Source organism: Corella eumyota, chromosome 1, assembly GCF_963082875.1.
Source record: "Corella eumyota chromosome 1, kaCorEumy4.1, whole genome shotgun sequence".
Lineage (NCBI taxonomy): Eukaryota > Metazoa > Chordata > Ascidiacea > Phlebobranchia > Corellidae > Corella > Corella eumyota.
Genome location: NC_137490.1, coordinates 1,256,850 through 1,275,000, shown reverse-complemented (window position 1 = coordinate 1,275,000; position 18,151 = coordinate 1,256,850). Strand labels below are relative to the sequence as shown.

Sequence of the window (18,151 nt, the reverse complement as noted above, 5' to 3'; positions counted from 1 at the left end):
AACAAGCATCTGACCAAACTAAAACATAATATCACATATTTTTACATTTCCCTACTTTACCTAATCATTAAAACAACGTTTTAAACCATATTAAGAAACTAGAAAGCAACGAAAATCAATGAAATTTCGCTTTAGAAAGCGTTACTAACAGAACATCATTCGTGACGTTTTAGTTTTACACGCATGATCTAATTCTAAAGTCAACAAACCTGCATGCTGGTAACCTGGTAAACTAAATAAAGTGTTTTTTAAAATTAAATTTAGTCATTAACTTTTTTATATTTATTTATTCTTAATGTGGAAAGGTCGACTTTACGAAACATAGAGTAACATTAGTTACCCCGACCAAGTCTCAAATTGCTTTTTTGAAATATTATAGATTATAATTGCCCGATAATTAAGCTGCTGATTAAGTGCTGGCATATCAGCAGTTTATTCCGTTTATAGCGAGTTACTCAATGGCGCTACAGCATGAGATCAGTGAGGTTCGAACCTAAAACTTCATGTAGTAAAGACATGTTCTGACCACTACACCACACTAGATTTTTAAGTAAAAAATAAAACTTTTAACCTGATCTTTATGCCTAAATATATTTTAATCTATTTATATACCTTTACCATATTTTCTATTAGCAAACACACCGGTATTTTTGTATCAGTTTAAATTATATGAAAAATGTAAATAACGTTGATAAAAACATTTAAATATGGTTGATACAACGAAAAGAAATTTACAAAGTTGGTCCCAATTCAGAAAATGAGCTTCAAAATATATTTACAAATACAGCACCAGTAGCTTGGCTTTAAAATTTTATCAGAATAACATAAATGTTCCTAGAGTAGCAATGTTATTTAAATTTAACTATAGTTTAAAGTAGGCAGTTTAATATTAACATATTAATTTCCTATAAAGTAGTATAAGTAAGATATTTGAATAAAAAATAATTCAAATTCGTTAAAGTTAAGAAATTGCTGAGTAAGCAAAAATTGAAATTTTAAACGAAAAGCACCGAATTTGCAACAAAACAAACTAATACTAGAATTTTAAGCACGCAATACGCGACATTACGTCATAAAAAGGTAACAATGACAATAAAAGTTGAACAAAGAATAAAGTGCGAGAAAAAAAATTGCTTGCGCCACCACCCGGTTAGAAAACTAAGAAAAAATTCATGTAAAAATAATACTGGGTTTATTTATAATTTTTAAGTAAAACGTTTATAAAGATAAGTATTTAACATTCTTTAAAATATAAATATAATATTTTATCGGTGTAATCATGGATAATAGCAAAAACTTAAGCTAAAAATAAAAGTTTCATATTATATACTCTTTACATTTAATTAAAGAAAAAACTGTACAACGAAAATATAACAATAATACGAACCACAGTTTCAAAAATAAACTATTTAAACAAGAATAAAAATAAGCACAAGAAAGCACCCGTATTTAATTGACGTATCTTTGTAGATAAAATTATAGGTTGAAAAAAAATTTTGCTAAAAAAATTTTTAAAAAAAAATTTAAAAAATTTTGCACCAAAAAAAAAAATATTATTTTAAATTGCCCAATAATTAAAAAACATTAAAAAAATACTTTTTATTTAAATTACATTTTTTTTAAATGACTTAAGATGCCCTATTTGCGTTTGCGTTATTTAAGATGTCCTATTTGCGTTATTCAAAATATTTAAAGTATCTCCATTTAAATTACCTATATTTATGTAAATAATAAATTTATTCGCAAGCTAGTTTACTGTCGAAACTTGACATAGCGATTGCGAAAGCCTGGACAGCGTTTAAAGGATAATTATAATCAACTGTGAATACATCCTCAGCTACTCGACCAAACTGCATCACTATATATTCAGCTGTAATAAAAAAAAATTAGTAAAAAAATAGAATTACGTAAAAATAAAATTAGTAAAAAAATAGAATTACGTAAAAATAAAAACTTAAAATAAAAAATTCTACATTAACAAACAGTTTTTTTAATATTTAATATCTTTGATGTGGGAAGGCTAACTTTAAAGCCTTAACATTGAGTAACATTTCCTACCTTGACCCAGACCCGAGTCGACTTTAGAAGTTTGAGATATTATTGATTATAATTGCCAAATAGTTAAACTGCTGATTAAGTGCTGGCTCAACAGAAGTTTATATCGTTTATAGAGGTTACTTAAAAGCGCTACAGCATGAGAGTGGTAAAGATTAAACTCAGAATTTTGACCAATACGTTATATTGCCTGTTTACATTAATTGATTTTTAGGCATGTTTTATAACTAATAAAAGCCTTTTATATATTAAGATTAAAGTTTAAAACTTACGATCGCTTTGGTGAATGATTTGAAAGTTTTTGATCGAGGCTTGAGTAACTCGACCGCGAAAGTTTAACACATAAGACTGGGTGTCTGTAAAATATAATTCTAGTTTTAACAACGATTTATCCTCAATGTTGAAAGATTGATTACACGAATTACCCACACAGTAAGATTTGAAACACAGTCTTAAATAGATTTTACAAGTTTAAATTAATATTGAAGTGACATGAGATAACCATTATTCTTACAAGAGATAGTACCGTTACCCTTGCTCTAGGTAAAAAAGCAGTAAAAGTTAAACCCTTAAATCTTAAGCAGCCTTAAAATGAAAAATTTATCAAGTTTTTAGCGAGGCTTTTTTAACTTTAAAAAGTGTTAACTAAACTGATATTATTAAAGTGTTTACCGTCGTTCCAAACTGGAGTTTTGTTTGTTAATTCGATCAAATTGTCTTGAATTCTATTCTGCCATCTTGCTAATATCGTTTCACGTTCCTATATTTAAAACAAACACAAAAATAAGTAAAACCATAACAAATTTCAACAAAAATTTAACAAACAATTTTGCTCGGTTGAATTATATTTATTTTGGTAGCGTGGTGTAGTGGTCAGAACACTTGGCTTTACCACATAAGGTCCTGGGTTCAATTCCCACTGCTTTTATGCAGTGGCGCCTTTGTTTAAGACGCTATAAACAGTCTAAACTTCTGCTAAGCAAAGGTTTTGTTATGACTTTAAATGCAGATAACTTACATGAGTTGGTTTAAATTTGACTCGGTCGTAATTTGCATCCATGCCAGGAATAACAACCGTCATTTTACGAGGGCCCTGAAAATTGTTATACATAATTACTATGGTTATATATATACATTTAAACTTGTATATAATATAAATATACATTTATTTTGAAGATATAATTTATGTAAAACGTCAATGAAGAAAGGGGCGTTTTAATAATTTTTTAAAACTAATTCCGAAAAACCGAAACTTTATCAAAAAAACTTTAAATCCATTTAAATGAATAAATAAATTTAAATTTATTTTTTGTATTTTGTTTAAAACATGGTCAAAACATTTAGCTTCACTACATGAGGTCGTGGGTTCAATCCCCACTGCTCTCATGCTGTAGTGCCCTTGAGTAAGACGCTATAAACTCCTGCTGAGCAGGCACTTAATCAGCAGTATAATTATTGGGCAATTAAAATCTATAATATCCCAAACTGCCACATGCAACTCGAGACTGGGTTGGAGTACCAAATGTTACTATGTTTAAGTCGCGCATTCGACTTTCCCACATCGAGGATAAATAAATATACAAAAAAACTTGCCTTAAACCCGAGCACGTTCGTCTCATAACAAATCGAGGCCAGCTCTTCTCTCAAGTTTCCCCGATCCGAGGATACCCCGGACTTATCCCACTGTAGTCCGTTATCATAAACTGTAAACTTTGTGCCCATCATATTTGATCGCAGTTTACCTGCAATAAGCAGAAATGTTATTAAATAAACGAAATTTGGGTTATAAGTGTCTGTTTTTGTTTCTCTTAATAAATTTTTTTTTGAGGGGTTTATTACATATATTTATAAATGTTATTATATTAAACTGTTAATATGTTAATAATAGGGTTGTTGTTAGTTTTCGGTATCAGTTTGTTTTTATTAACGCCCTAATGTTAAGTCTTGCGATCAAGCATAAAAGTAATCAAGTAAAGATATGCTGTGGTGCGTTAAAACTAAACTAAAATTCTTTTTTAAAAAAAATGTGTGATTTAAAATTTAAAAAAGAAGTTTTACTTTTACGTATTACCCACACTACTTAAACAACAATTTAAAATAATCAAACGGTAATTAACGAATTAAAATGATAATTAATTAATTAAAATCGTAAATAATTAGTTTTTATATTTGTATATTCTTCACCAATTTTATAATTATTTGATACTGTAAAATGGTAAACAACGAAGCCTATTTTAAAAGTATAGAAAGTTGTTGAAATGATAAACTCACCAATAAAAGATTCCCCTCCACGAGAAAGATCAGTCGCGTCCACAGAAATCAAATAATTCGAAGTTTTACTTCGTTTACGTTTTCGACCAGCTAGCACAAATACCTGGGATATTGAAAGAATTTTGTTAAATATTTAAACATATATTAATATATTTATTAGGTGTTATTACATAAATATAGTTGCCAGAAACTAATTTATTATTTATTTAAAAATTCTTTAAAAAAAAACAGTTTTAAAGTATAGTAAACTACATGTGTAAAAAATGTAATTATCATCTTAAATATTGGAAAATAACATGTCAAAATATATTGAAAATTACGTAACAAATAGCGTATAACATAGTTTAAATAATAACATGTTTATTCTGTATAGTTTTAGTAAAAATTTTAGCCCAAACGAAACCGAAAGTTGAAAGAAATTAAAGATTAAAAATATGCAGCAATCTTGTTTTTGTAAAATCTTAATACCTAGTACTCAGGTCATACGTGACCAATTAGAAAGGTTCTGCAACATAAGTGATTTTTACGGTGTAGTTACGCTTGGTTTCATGTTATTTTTAAGGCTAAAAATACGGGTAAAATTGCAAAATCATGGCTTCAAATTTATCTTTCTTAAATATTTTTTTAAACGTCGTTTTTTGCTTTTTTTTAATGTTAATATTAGGTAAATGATATTGTATGTTTTTTAACAGATAGTTTAATATTCATTTTGGTATTTGCTAGTATGTTGTTGCCATTTTAATACTAACGAATTATTTTATCATTATTTGTCATTTTCTTACTACTTTTACGTCTATAGCGCAAGAGATACCCTACAAATCTTACTTCTTATACAGCTTAAAATTGTTAAAAAACGTAAAAAGAACAAGAATTATATAATTTTAAGTGTAACAATACATAAGAAATTTTAAATCAAATAATTTTTGTAGTTACCTTTTTTCCGTTATCTTTCTCGCAGTGTAGGTAGTATGTAGGGTAGGCATGTCGATCTATCCCTTTCTTATCTCGGGAGATTCGACATTTGACCGTGTAGCCCTGAAGGATATATTTTGACCATGAAATTCGTTAGATAAAGTTAAATAGTAATATAATAAAAAGTTTAAAATATTTACGATTTACATATTTATTTTTTATTTATTTATTTTTTTGTTTTGGTTTTTCGCACATTGATAAAAGTAAATAATAAATACGATATACAATTAATATAACAACAATGTGACGGGAAAAAATGACAAAATCAATTTAATGATTTAAAACATGCCAAAAGTATTAATGTTTACACAAAGATTTTATAGTATAATTCACTTACCTGTGGTGCCGGCTGCATCGCAAATTTCTCTAAATCATCCAAATTCATTCCATCGGGTGATAGTTGGTTCATACCGATCGTTGCATCTTTATCAACAGGAAGATTCTGCGTTTAATAAAAACAAGTTAGTTACGTTGTAATGGTTAAACAGCAATACACCAAAAAGTAACAACCCCCTTCTAATTATAAAACTTTTCTTTTGCCCTTATAGGTTAATTTTAGGTGGTGTAACAACCCCCTTTTACCTATTTAAAATTAACAACAATACACACCCTTAACCCCACCACCCTTACCCCTTTAGAAATAACAACAGCCTTACTTTACCCCTTTTTATTTAACAAAACTTTTTCTCAACTAACAGAGGTTAATTTTGAGAGTGCAAACCCATGATTTACCCACCCTTACCCCGCCTAAAATAACCCACTAAAAAAAACTTTAAAACAATAACACAAGAAAAATATTCTATAAAACTATTGATTCCTGCATAGGCTGTAAAAATCTCAACAATTAATATTAGTTTATTTTTAGACTAAACAATTTGTTAGTGGTAGTAAAAAAAGATTAATTTAAAAAACAGATTTTAAGCAACCCTATTTTATTTGTTTCTTAGTGTTAAAACTATTAATTTAAATATCAATTTTTTGCATAACTCCTCCCAAAATCTGATTTTGTTAACTGCTTTTTAAAGGCGTTATATTCACTTTATTAACCTAATGTACCATCTAACTTTATGCTATATCTAATAACCTCTATGCCAACCTTTGTACATGTTATTATATCTCTTATATATACTACTAATCTTTACTAAACCTAAATATTAAACGATCTAACCTGACTGCTAGCTTGTGATACACTTTGCATTTTATTATTGTTACCACAACTTGATGACGTCAGCAGATATGACGTCACGTCTATATTATGACGCGGAGAATCGGCCAATAATTTCTCGATGGTTTCGATGATTTCCGAAATCGAAGATTTTTCGTCCAAAATCGACTTTACTACGTCAGAGGCCGCGATAAAACTCGAATCCGCCAAACAATGACGTAACTGTGACGTTTCAGGTGACGTCATCACGATTTTATTCCCCATTAAAATTAACTTGTTAAGTTCGGCGCATAAGCGGACAACAATCTCCCAATCTTTAGTGTTTTGCGAGTAAGGGTCGTTCTCAAGCAGAAAACAACAATTTGAGGCGTTCTGGGGATGGTTACAACCCTGATTTATATTAGTTGTGTTACTTTCACTGCTTGTAATACTATCAGTGGCTTGGAATTGGTTTTTAGATTTATTTTCTTCTTGGACTTGAATACGAGAATTCATTCTAGTAAGGTTGTATTTTAATCGAATTAACAACCACCATACGTCATCGTTCGGGCATGGTGACGTAGATAGTGACGTCATAAGAGACGTAGTCGGGTCGTTTGTGGTTAAATTTGAAGGTTGTTGGTTCTCAAACTTGCTTTGAGAAAAATTTTTAAATTGGTTAAAAAAAAAAAATTGAATAAAATTAATTAAAAAAAAAAAAAAATTTACAATATTGTTTAATCTCTGACATTTTTTTAATAGAAATTAGTATTTCAATTTTAAAAGATTAATTTTTAATAAAGAGAAATCAACCACAAGATCGTAATAATATAGATTTAACCTATTTCAATATATTCTAATCCTTAATAAGTATGTGAATAAATATTATATCGACAAAATAGGATTAAAAATATATTAAAGACAATTTTTTTTTAAATATTAAATTTTAATTTAAAATTTCGAATAAATTTAAAAAAAAATTCATTTATAAACAATATTTTTCCAATTTTTAAAGGGGTCATTTATTTTATTGAAGTTTATATTAAATGTTTAATTATATTTATCTTAGCATTAATATTTAATTTTCTAATTTTTTTATATTGAAATTATTTAAATTATTAAAAACTTAGTTATTTTAAGCGCCTTACTTTTAAGACTTAGTCACAAAATAATTAGTTTTTTAAATATTTAAACTTTTCATTACTTGGTGCCACAAAAAAACAATTAACATTAAAATCTAATTAATAATTAATATGGAATAGAATAGACGAAATTTCGTCTTTGTTTATGAAATATTAATGTTAGTCGTTTTACATGGTCATAATTATCTTTTGTGTTTCTTTGTGATGTCATAATAACACCACTTTTTATTCAATTTAAGGTAATAATGGTAACTCGTAAATTGGAAATTTAAAAATTTAATATTCTGTGTTTAGATCGTTTAAAGCTATTTTAATTTTAGAATAATATTTTGATAATTTAATATAGATTAAAGGGCCTAAAAAAGTGTAAAAATGTTGATAATTGTAGGTTAAAAAAACATAAAAAAAAAACAAAAAAATATACAACGCACCTTTGGGCGATAACTTCACAATTTTGAGTCCAGTTTTGTATTTTAACATTTCTGTTATGTTTTAAACATTCTTCTTTGTTCTGGCTAATTTCTGTGCTATCTAACTCAATTAAACTTTCAAATAGATCTTCTATTTTCATATCATCTATTCCACCTTTTATCTAGTAATATATAAAACTTACTGTAAAAGATGCTAAAAACCTGGTCTTAACATATATTTTAAACTACCTTTGCTAAAACTGTTAGAAAAGTTTTATATAGTAAGCCTAGATCTAAAAAACCTATTCTTTTTTTGGCTATTAGGGTTTTATAAAATTTAGTTAGTTTCACTTAAAGTTAAGTTATTTAAAACCATCATCAAATAAAAGTTAGGATCAAAATTTTAATAAAAACTACTCTAATTTTACAAATATTAGGCAACACTACCTTTCTAAAATCACTTAAAAAATCAACTTTGCAAATTTGTTTAAGTAAGCACTAACAAACTTGCTAAATTACTAAGATTAAAGCTTAAAAAATCAAGATATAAAACTGCCAATTCTAAGCATTTACAACTAAAATCAAGGTTTTACTAACAACTCATCATTTTTAAGCTCAAAACTTAAAAAATGTTAATTTCTAACTTTTGGCAAACCTTAAAAAATTTTCAGAAGTTGGTAAAAATCGAAAAAATTGAGCTGCCATTTTTAAGCATTTATCACTAAAATCAAAGTTAAGGACTTATTTAAAGCACAACACTGTAAAAATGTTAATTTCAAAACCTCAAAGAAATTTCAGTACAACTCACTAAAATTCAAGCTCTAAAAAAAATAAAAAATTCAAGCACTAAGCACACAGTTTCTCACTGCTGTTAAACTTGTTCTAGGCATGGAAGGGGTTGTGGGACTTCCCGGAAACTGGGGCAAGGGGCTTGAACTCGTTGAATGATTCTCCGAGTGTTTCCGTGGTATTAATTTCTCTTCGTAGTGTGGGGACGAGAATATACCAAAGTCAGACATGTGGCTTATGATTGGCAACACTGGTGTTTTAAAGTCATATTTGAATGACAGGGGAATGTTTTGAAACTTGAATTTTGTCGAGTTTTGGCCGTTTTTCTTCAAACAAAGAAATTAAAAATTCACATACACCCAAAAAATTGTTTTTTAATATAAAAATGAATGACAAAATAGCAAATTTTAATGTTTTACATAAATTATATCCAAATTTGAATAAAGACAAATATTCAATATTATACAAAACATAAATTCTTTTTTTTTATAATACCTATTTTAACAACAAACATAACAAAAAATTACCTTAAAAAATAAACTATAACCATACAAAAACCACCAATTTGCTATTTTTAAATTTACTTAAAAATTTTAAAAAAAAATCAAAAATTTAAATATTTTTTTGTGTACTTTTCCTTTTCTTACATAACAAAACAAATTTAGCTTTTAGACAAATCAATAATAAACAAATACAAATGGGCTTTACAGAAATTCAATATATTTATCAAATACTAGATTTCTTTTATGTGTAATATATCATAACACCACAAAATAATCAATAAAAATTGATTATTTGTATTTCTTATATGTCAGAGCTGTGTTATAAATATTTAAAAATTGAAATTTACATTCATTTAATTATAATAACAATAAATTTATTCAGTTTAATTTAATTTATAAAATTTTATATAAAAAATCTTTTAATTTTTAAATTTCTAAACCTAGAAGCCACATAATTTAAATCAATTAGTCGTTAAAAAGTTGATGGAGTCTACTTATAAAACAAAGTTACACAGAATAGTTATTATAACATTATATAAAAATTTAAGGGTCCAAGTATATATACTTAATGATCACCTTGTCATACATAACATTTTATTAATCACTTAACAAAAATTTCAAATCTCAGAATTAAAAAAAATTTTAAATAAAAAATTTTAAAAATTAATTAAAAATTGTCAGCTCACCTCGTTAACTTGAGTAGGAGTAAAGGGTCGTTGTTTGCCAGCAGTTTGTGGACGAGGAGCCACCGATTTGATTCCTGCATGGTGCTCTTCTTCTTCTGAATCTGACTCAAATTCTCCAGTTTGTTTCATACCTAAAAACAAATAGTTCATTTAAAAAATATAAAAAAAAAAGACTTTAAAAATTTAAATATTGTTTTTTGAAAATGAAAGACAAGACACCATTTACCATTTTTTCTGATAAAATACAATAAAAATTTCTCTTTTTATCATAAACCATGAATACATTACAACAGTATTATCTAATAATATGACAAAACATACTGATGACTTATTTAAAAATCTGAACTCTATCTTAAAAATATTGTAGGCATATTTGTTTTACTACATGATGATTATGACCTTTACATTTTATAACAAATATGGTTTGGACAACAGTTATGACTTTTATACCAATATGTTGAACAGGGGTTTTCCAACATTGTGGAATAACGTTTGAGTCAGGTTTTAAGTCGTCGGTTTTTGAACTAAAGACTGATAAAATACTGCTCTCACAAATCTCATCATGGTCTGACAATTGGTTGTAAAAATAAAGTGTAAATATTGTGATTGTCACAAAACATATAAAATGTTTATTTTGTGTGAATATATTACACTGATCCAACAATAGAATATTTTTGATTTACCAAAGCTATAAATGTTTATGTTTAATCAAAGTGATACTTTAAGAAACTTTATTAAACTTCTTAAATAAAGAAGTTTCGTATTGATTATAATTCTATTTATATATATTGGTATTTGTGTTACAAATTTAAATGAATGTAAGTGATAGTAATACTGTAGTGTTTGTTGCTTTTAAAAAATAAGTTTATATACTAATTAAAAAAAATAAATATTCAAGCAAATATTAAAATTTGTCACCGAACAAAAATTGTTTTTAGTTTACATTTTTTCCATACATTTAAAATAAACAAAATTCAATTTCTGATTCTTTTAGCAATATATTAACTGTGATTAATTTTAAAACAATTAAATGACATTAAAAATCAATTTTTCCTACCAATTTTTGCCATTTTCATTTCAGTATCCGAACGTCGAGGTAAAATAGTTTCAGAAGTTGAATAAGATCTCGTTTGTTCGACTATCGTCGGTGAAGGGAAATCATCTTGGGTGTTGAAGGGTTTCGAACTTGGAACCACATTGATTCGGTTTATGGTTTGGTTATGGTCTTCTTTTTCTAAAACTGGATTGTCATAAGCTAAAAATTAAAAATTAATTCAAAAATTCAAAAAAAATAATTAAAAAAAAAAAGCTTGGTGGACAATATACATACACCTATGCTCGATTTATAGGCCCATATATAATAAATAAAACTGTTATTCGTGGTGTACAGGTTAATTATCGCAGGCAGATATTAATAGCAACCATATTACTACAAAGAAAATGCCTATCATAGGATAAGAAATTACCTAGTGTAAATTAAAACATAAACATTTAAATTTTTTTTTATTATCAAGGACAAGCCAATACAATTCAGATGTTATGGATAGATAATCAATAAATGTATTCAAGCAAGATACACAAATATATAAGATAATTATATAAGAATGCTTACTCAGTTGGAATAATAATCACAGAATTTCAAATTTAAACATAATTATGGATATAATTAAGGTGTATGTTATGTTGTTCAAATACACCATTTATTTACTTAAAAATCCAAATAAAAATATCTTAAACCCACTATATACAATAAACCTTAAACCAAAATTTTTGTAACAAAAAATAGTTAAAAAAAAAGAAGCTTTAATGATATGTAAAACATAGAACAAAAGAAATATAATCATACACCAGCTTTGTTAAATTATTACAACACAATATGACAATGCTGTGTCATTGTTAGGTCACCATTCAGCTATTTCAGGTTTTTACCACTTAAATATTATGTTTAATCGAGTCTTTTGTTGTCTAGGATTTTGTTTGTTAAGAATAAGTGTAATAAGCCAAATAGAAAATGAATTTTTTAAGCTTAACTTTATCATTACAGTTTTATATTGGTATGATATTAAACTTATTTCATTATTTAGTACTAGTCGCCCGCCCTACAAGCTACTTTACAACGGCCTTAATATGAATTCAACTCACAACTAATACATTAATTATCTGTGCACTTAACTTTTTTAGTGTGGTCTGGTAGTGTTGTATACTAATTACGGCAGCGAACTACGAGCCAAAAGTTTTGAGTTTGAGCCTCACCAATGCCACAATATTTACCCTTGAGCCCAGCGTTTACAGATAGCTTAAACATTCATAACAGCACCCCCTTTTGCAAGAAAAATATTGTTTTAAAAAAATATAATTTAAAACTACTCACCATGATTGTATTTGTTGTTTGTGTTCTGACTTTCAACCAAGGCCATCGTTTCATCTCGGTGTGACGCTGTTGAAGGTCGTGACTTTCCCGCTGAACCCATTCTAGGTTGCTCGGTTGAAATTATCATCGAAGACTCTTGTTTTTTTCTCCGTTGACGTTGTTCCTCCCGTTGTTTCTATGACAAAAACAATTAGATAAAATATTTGCATTCATGTTATATTTAAATATGGTCTAACATTTGTCTTTGACAAGTTTACCCTTTGTTAATGTTTAATATTTACTATATAAATATTGAAATAACTAATTATATTTTGGGGCATTTTTGTTATATTTAAATGTATATACTTTAACTTTTTTAATAATATTGATCTAAACTTGAAGTGTTTAATGAATAAGCTTTTTTAATATTTACTAATTAAACATTGAAACTAATTAGTTTCTAAGGCAAACAAATATTGTTTCCATGACACAAAAAGTAATTAAAACTTTAGTTGCCTAGCTACCTTGATTAAATATGTTAAAAATTGCTTTAAGTTAGGATAACATCTTTATTTTTTACCTGTCGTTCAATTTTTTGATCTCTGATGCTTTTAACATTAACTGAGGTTCTTAACATTTCATCATCATCCATCACACTGTAATTTAAATAAAGTTATTAGATTAAAACAAACCTAAAAAAAGACAAGCTAAAAAACAGGAGGTTATGTAACTAAATGAAAATACCAATATTATCAGACAATTATAAACATTATACCAAACTAACGAATCTCAAGAAAAAAACTAAAAAAGAACTTTTTGACAGTATTTCTATTTTGAAAATTAAACCTTGGTTACAAGGATTCTTTTAATAATAAACTGTTAAGCTGGCTTTGGCTGTTTGTCACTGGAAATATATAAAAATACAAACCTTCCTGGAGCTGCTTGATTAGACCACCGGTCAGTGCTAGAAGTTCTAAAAATATCGACACAAATTCAATAATCTGATAATTTTCACAATATTATGTTAATTTAATCAGACAAAATCAGTTAATAACTAACAAAATTTGATAAAAAAAGATATTTTAAAAACAAATTTACTTACCTGTTTAAACCAGCATACATATTGATTCTAATTTATTATCTTTAGTAAAAAATTTAACTAAATAAACAGGGAATTGTTAAAAAAACACGGTTTTGACCGTCTGCCCTAATTATAACCTTTGGTATTTAAAAAAAAATCGATTTATTTTTATTTCTATACCTTGACATTTATAAATTGTTGTTTTTACAGACAAAATACCACATTCTGTCAGCAGAAGCTAAGCCTGATAATAATATGCAGTCTAGCATGAACTATTACGGTTCGAAGTGATTTTTTCTGAAAAGAAAGCCGTAGAAAAAAGCGAAAAGCACTCGTCAACCTTTACTGCCAAAATTCCACTCAGCTTTTTATGAATATTTTATTTTCGTAAAGCGAAGAGAAGTTCAAAGTTCATAGAAATTCGAGTTCTCGTCAATGACGTCACATTTCGTTTGTTATTAAACGTTGTCATAACAATGAATGAGAAAAGTTTTTCAAGCGTAAAATTTCAATGAGTCAGCTGTTTAAAATAAAGTTTCTATAAATAAATATTAAAAAAATAATTAATTTTTAAAAGTAACTTGAGAATTGTGAAAAAATGTCAATAAAAACACAAAAAATAGTAAACTAAACTTTTTTTTAGAAAAAAGAACACTTAAATTTATTAAATCGGGTTCATGTATTAACATAAAGAATATAACTTAGCCTAGATTTAAAGTTAAGGCAGTTGTGGGTAGGATCAATGATCGTACATATACGATCATTGGTAGGATGCTACTTTACCTAAAATGCCAGAAAATTGCATTTTTAACAACATAATCACTGGCGGCTTGATTCAGTGGTTACAAAATTGGGTGGGCAAAAAATCATTATCGAAAAAAATACGATAAAAAGTTGTTTAAACAAACAACGTGTTTTATAATAGCAGAAATTAGATTGTAAATATTTTTAAATAATGATAAAATTGTATGGTAATTTACGTTTTGAGCACTAATGTTGCTGATATAATGTTTTTAAACCGGCAGCGTGGTGTATTGGTAAGAACACTTGCTACACCACACATGGGGTCGTGAGTTCAATCCCCACTGATCTCATGCTGTAGCGCCCTTGAGTAAGGCGCTATAAACGGTATGAACTCCTGCTGAGCTAGCACGTAATCAGCAGCATAATTATCGGGCAATTATAATCTATATAACATCCCAAACTATCAAATGCAACTCGAGACTGGGTCGGAGTAACTGATGTTACTCTATGTTTAAGTCGCGCATTCGACTTTCCCACATCGAGGATAAAGATATATACGAAAAAATATATATATCTGCAAGACGTACAAGTCTAATTTGTTTTACTTACTTTCCAGGCCACATACATCGTGTGCTAAACCGTATATGTTTAGAGTAAATTTTACTGTAGAAACTTTTAAAATTTTAGATATCTAAATTTAGTGGGACTTAGTGTTGTTGTAAAAACCCAAAGCAAAAACGTTGGCCCGAGTCATAGCAGCAGTATTAATTGTCTAAGGAAATCGTACATAAAATTGAATAAAAATGAATTTTTAATCTCAACGTAAAACGCTTTTTGTCCGAAAAGTAACCTGCTGACTGGTATTGGCTCGGCAGAAGGCTCAAGTGCCACACCACACGGAAGCAGTGAAACCCCTATGACAAATGTTGCAAATCAAAGTTTTTTTTTAAATTGGTTTATCCTCGATGTAGGATTAACGATCCAAACATCAAGTAACATCCGTTACTCTGACCCAGTTTCGAGTTGCCTTTGGCAGTTTGAAATATTTTAGATTATAATTGCTTAATAATTAATCTGCCAATTAAGTGTTGGCTTAACATAGAGCCTTACTCCAAGATTAAACCCAGGACCTCTTCTAGTAAAGCCTAGTGTTTTGACCACTACACCACGCTACCATTTCTAACTATTAACCACCTAAAACACTAACTATGGTTACTGGTTACTTTTCTTCATAAAAATACAACTAACATAAATAATAAGAACACAATAATAAGCTTAAAAAGTTGTTTTATTTAAGCGATAAATTTCCAAGGTACTGGGGTTACCAACTCAGGTTCAACTCCAAGGTTTCGGACAAAATGACCCGTTCTGGGTTGTTGTGGCTGGAAAAAATAAAAGTTTGATATTAACAAAATAAGATTTGGTAACCATACATGATATACTATAAGAATAGGTGTTAAAATTTAATAGTGGCGAGTTTTAGTTCATGAAATTTAAACTTTTTAATTTTTATTTAAAATGTTTAGTTACTTAAAGACAGTGATGTAAAAATTTAACAAATTGAAATAAAAATTATAAATTAAATTTTAAATATATTATGAATTACCCTCACACAAAAATGATAGATTTTAAAGTTTCAGTTTAAGGGAATTTTTTTTTTTTTGTATATATCTTTATCCTCGATGTGGGAAAGTCGAATGCGCAACTTAAACATAGAGTAACATAAGTTACTCCGACCCAGTCTTGAGTTGCCTGTGGCAGTTTGGGATATTATAGATTATAATTGCCCGGTAATTATGCTGTGGATTAAGTGCTGGCTCAGCAGGAGTTCATATTGTTTATAGCGCCTTACTCAAGGGCGCTACAGCATGAGATCAGTGGGGATTAAACCAATGACCTCATGTGTGGTGTAGCAAGTGTTCTTACCACTACACCATGCTGCCGGTCGAATTAAAAAAAATTGTACATAAAAACTACATAAAAAACACAATAACAGGAACCCAAAGAGAACGAACAATATTTAAAAAATAACTTACAATTCGCTTAAGAACTTGCTTAACACCAGTCTCATTTGCAATTATTCTTTTCTTCTCATTTTCGTGGACTCGGTTAAGGAAGGCAAGTCTGGATTTCGAGTGTCTAATATGCTCAATTCGAACATTGATCCTCTTGGCTATAACTCGTCCCCTGAAGATAAATTACATTAAGTTAGTTGTTGTATCATGTAAGTATTATAATACCAATAGCAAGGAATTACTGATTTAATTAACACTGTGATGTTTACTAATCTTAAAGTTTGTTTTTTGTTTATATGGTTACAACTTAATTTCTTTCTTATGTAAGGGTACCATCAAAAAAATTAACAAGAAAGTCAAAGAATAAAATATTATTTAATGTATTTATATATATATATATAATTAGATATGGTTAGTAGTTAAATCACTGAAACAGTAGACTCACCAAAGAATAAAATAATTAACATAACTAAACCAAATTTAGTTAATAAAAATTTAAATGTGGTTTTGATCTTATTTTGCTAAATTTTGAAATCATTTTCTCCAATATGGTGTTCAGTTAGTTATAGATATTATTTTAAGGATAGACCTAATTAGGTAGTTAAGTCTTTCATAGATTTCTGTGGTCATGCACCCAAGATTGACCACACATGTATACCAAAAGCAATTTGCAATAAAAAGGTTTAACATTTTTAAACTTACTTGACTCGCTTGTTGACAATAATACCAACAGCGTGGGGGGTTACGTTGAAAACTCGACCAGTTTTGCCGTGGTAAACTTTATGGGGCATACCCTGTGTAGAAATAGTAAACAAATGAAATTAAATACTATTTAAACAGCTTTCATTATATGATTAATAATCCATTTTCAATCCATTTTCAATCCATTTTCAATCCATTTTCAATCCATTTTCAAGTTGACTGTAGCAGTTTGGGTTAATATTGAGTAAAATTGTTCGTTAATAGACATACTGGTTGTTTTTAGTTTAAAATTCAAAGCATACAAAGGGCCTAACTTAAGGGTATTACAGAATAAAAGCAGTGGGGATTAAACCTAAGACCCTGCGTAAAAACTTGTGGGTTTTATTCAGTGTAAACTTTTTAAAAATTAGCACAACATAGGGTAATAAGTTCATCTGGAGTTCTATTAGCGGCATCTTCTGGTTTAAACAGGTAGTACTAAAATGACTGCGAAAAAAGCGGAAAGTACAAAAGAAGATTTGGGTAAGGTTATAAAAATTCTGCCTATTCCGCATTTTATAAACTTGGTGCACGACGCTAATAGGTCTGTTCAATTGATATTAAGGAGTTACAATCAATCAAAAAGAATAAATTAATATAAAGTAATTCTATAATACACCACAGTGTAGCTTTAACCCACCTTTTGTACGGCTCCATCTCCTTTAATATCCACAATATCTCCTTTCTTGTAAACTTCCATGTATTTACGAAGACCCAAAACTCCACGCTTTCGGAACTTTTTGGAGAACATGTACCGAGTACCTCGGCGAAGACCTTTCGTGTTTGTCATTTTGGTTTTCTAGATAATTATTCGTAAAAATAAATAAAAATATCAAAAAATGTAAAAACATGTGAAAAAATGAAAAAAAAAAGAAATAATACACTAAAAATCTGCTAGTTAAAAAAATTAAATAAAAATATATAAACGTAAATGAACGGCCAAATATTATAGGACACCGTAAATGGTAAAATTAATAATGTTTTATGCAGAAAAAAAAAAAAAAAATTTAAAAACAACTTTTAGCTGTTTAGGTAATATTAACTTGAAAAAATTAAATTCTTTGTTGCGCTACTTGACTAAATATTATTAAATCACATAAAAACACAAAAATATCGACTATTTGACTGTCAAAAACACAAAATTTAGCCTAACTTTAATCTAAAATAAAATTTGACATACCTTCGTCTAAAACCCAAAAAAAGAACGTGTTGGTCACGTGACTTAAGCGACCTCACGCCTACCACCTG

The 18,151-nt window shown here is 28.1% G+C and overlaps 3 protein-coding genes across 6 annotated transcripts; all 3 read right to left on the bottom strand.

Moving 5' to 3' along the window:
* Nucleotides 1–650: 650 nt before the first annotated feature.
* Nucleotides 651–13,578, bottom strand: LOC145749996 (tubby-related protein 3-like). 4 transcript variants are annotated; one of them, XM_082565918.1, is made up of 16 exons: nucleotides 13,425–13,578; nucleotides 13,251–13,295; nucleotides 12,903–12,978; nucleotides 12,344–12,518; nucleotides 11,821–11,823; nucleotides 11,030–11,227; nucleotides 9,973–10,103; nucleotides 8,861–9,109; nucleotides 5,636–5,740; nucleotides 5,260–5,361; nucleotides 4,327–4,429; nucleotides 3,649–3,797; nucleotides 3,074–3,148; nucleotides 2,728–2,815; nucleotides 2,328–2,411; nucleotides 651–1,870 (listed from the first exon to the last, which is right to left on the bottom strand). In XM_082565918.1, exons 1-16 carry the CDS (start codon nucleotides 13,442–13,444, stop codon nucleotides 1,737–1,739), a joined length of 1,737 nt encoding a protein of 578 aa, XP_082422044.1. In that variant the 5' UTR covers nucleotides 13,445–13,578; the 3' UTR covers nucleotides 651–1,736. The 4 variants fall into 4 exon arrangements, with proteins under 4 accessions (XP_082422044.1, XP_082422036.1, XP_082422029.1 ...); XM_082565910.1 differs by lacking the exon at nucleotides 11,821–11,823 and having other exon boundaries at nucleotides 11,030–11,212; XM_082565903.1 differs by lacking the exon at nucleotides 11,821–11,823 and having other exon boundaries at nucleotides 13,425–13,573.
* Nucleotides 5,751–7,141, bottom strand: LOC145750022 (uncharacterized). Its single transcript, XM_082565933.1, has one exon. It carries the CDS (start codon nucleotides 7,037–7,039, stop codon nucleotides 6,446–6,448), a length of 594 nt encoding a protein of 197 aa, XP_082422059.1. The 5' UTR covers nucleotides 7,040–7,141; the 3' UTR covers nucleotides 5,751–6,445.
* A 1,839-nt stretch (nucleotides 13,579–15,417) lies between the features above and the next one.
* Nucleotides 15,418–17,707, bottom strand: LOC145752501 (large ribosomal subunit protein eL21-like). The gene is made up of 4 exons (XM_082568803.1): nucleotides 17,544–17,707; nucleotides 16,865–16,956; nucleotides 16,184–16,334; nucleotides 15,418–15,529 (listed from the first exon to the last, which is right to left on the bottom strand). Exons 1-4 carry the CDS (start codon nucleotides 17,691–17,693, stop codon nucleotides 15,440–15,442), a joined length of 483 nt encoding a protein of 160 aa, XP_082424929.1. The 5' UTR covers nucleotides 17,694–17,707; the 3' UTR covers nucleotides 15,418–15,439.
* Nucleotides 17,708–18,151: the final 444 nt, after the last annotated feature.

What these genes read in the sequence shown, in the direction of transcription:
- LOC145750022 (XM_082565933.1), bottom strand. Translation starts at nt 7,039, where the DNA reads ATGACGTCACTATCTACGTCACCATGCCCGAACGATGACGTATGGTGG.
- LOC145749996 (XM_082565918.1), bottom strand. Translation starts at nt 13,444, where the DNA reads ATGTATGCTGGTTTAAACAG. An exon ending in ATCAAAAAATTGAACGACAG is followed by an intron (nt 12,519 to 12,902) that starts GTAAAAAATAAA and finishes TTTTTGTCATAG; the next exon opens with AAACAACGGGAGGAACAACG. An exon ending in CGATGCAGCCGGCACCACAG is followed by an intron (nt 5,362 to 5,635) that starts GTAAGTGAATTA and finishes TATATCCTTCAG; the next exon opens with GGCTACACGGTCAAATGTCG.
- LOC145752501 (XM_082568803.1), bottom strand. Translation starts at nt 17,693, where the DNA reads ATGACAAACACGAAAGGTCTTCGCCGAGGTACTCGGTACATGTTCTCC. An exon ending in GAGATGGAGCCGTACAAAAG is followed by an intron (nt 16,957 to 17,543) that starts GTGGGTTAAAGC and finishes ATTTCTACACAG; the next exon opens with GGTATGCCCCATAAAGTTTA. An exon ending in ATTGTCAACAAGCGAGTCAA is followed by an intron (nt 16,335 to 16,864) that starts GTAAGTTTAAAA and finishes ATTTATCTTCAG; the next exon opens with GGGACGAGTTATAGCCAAGA.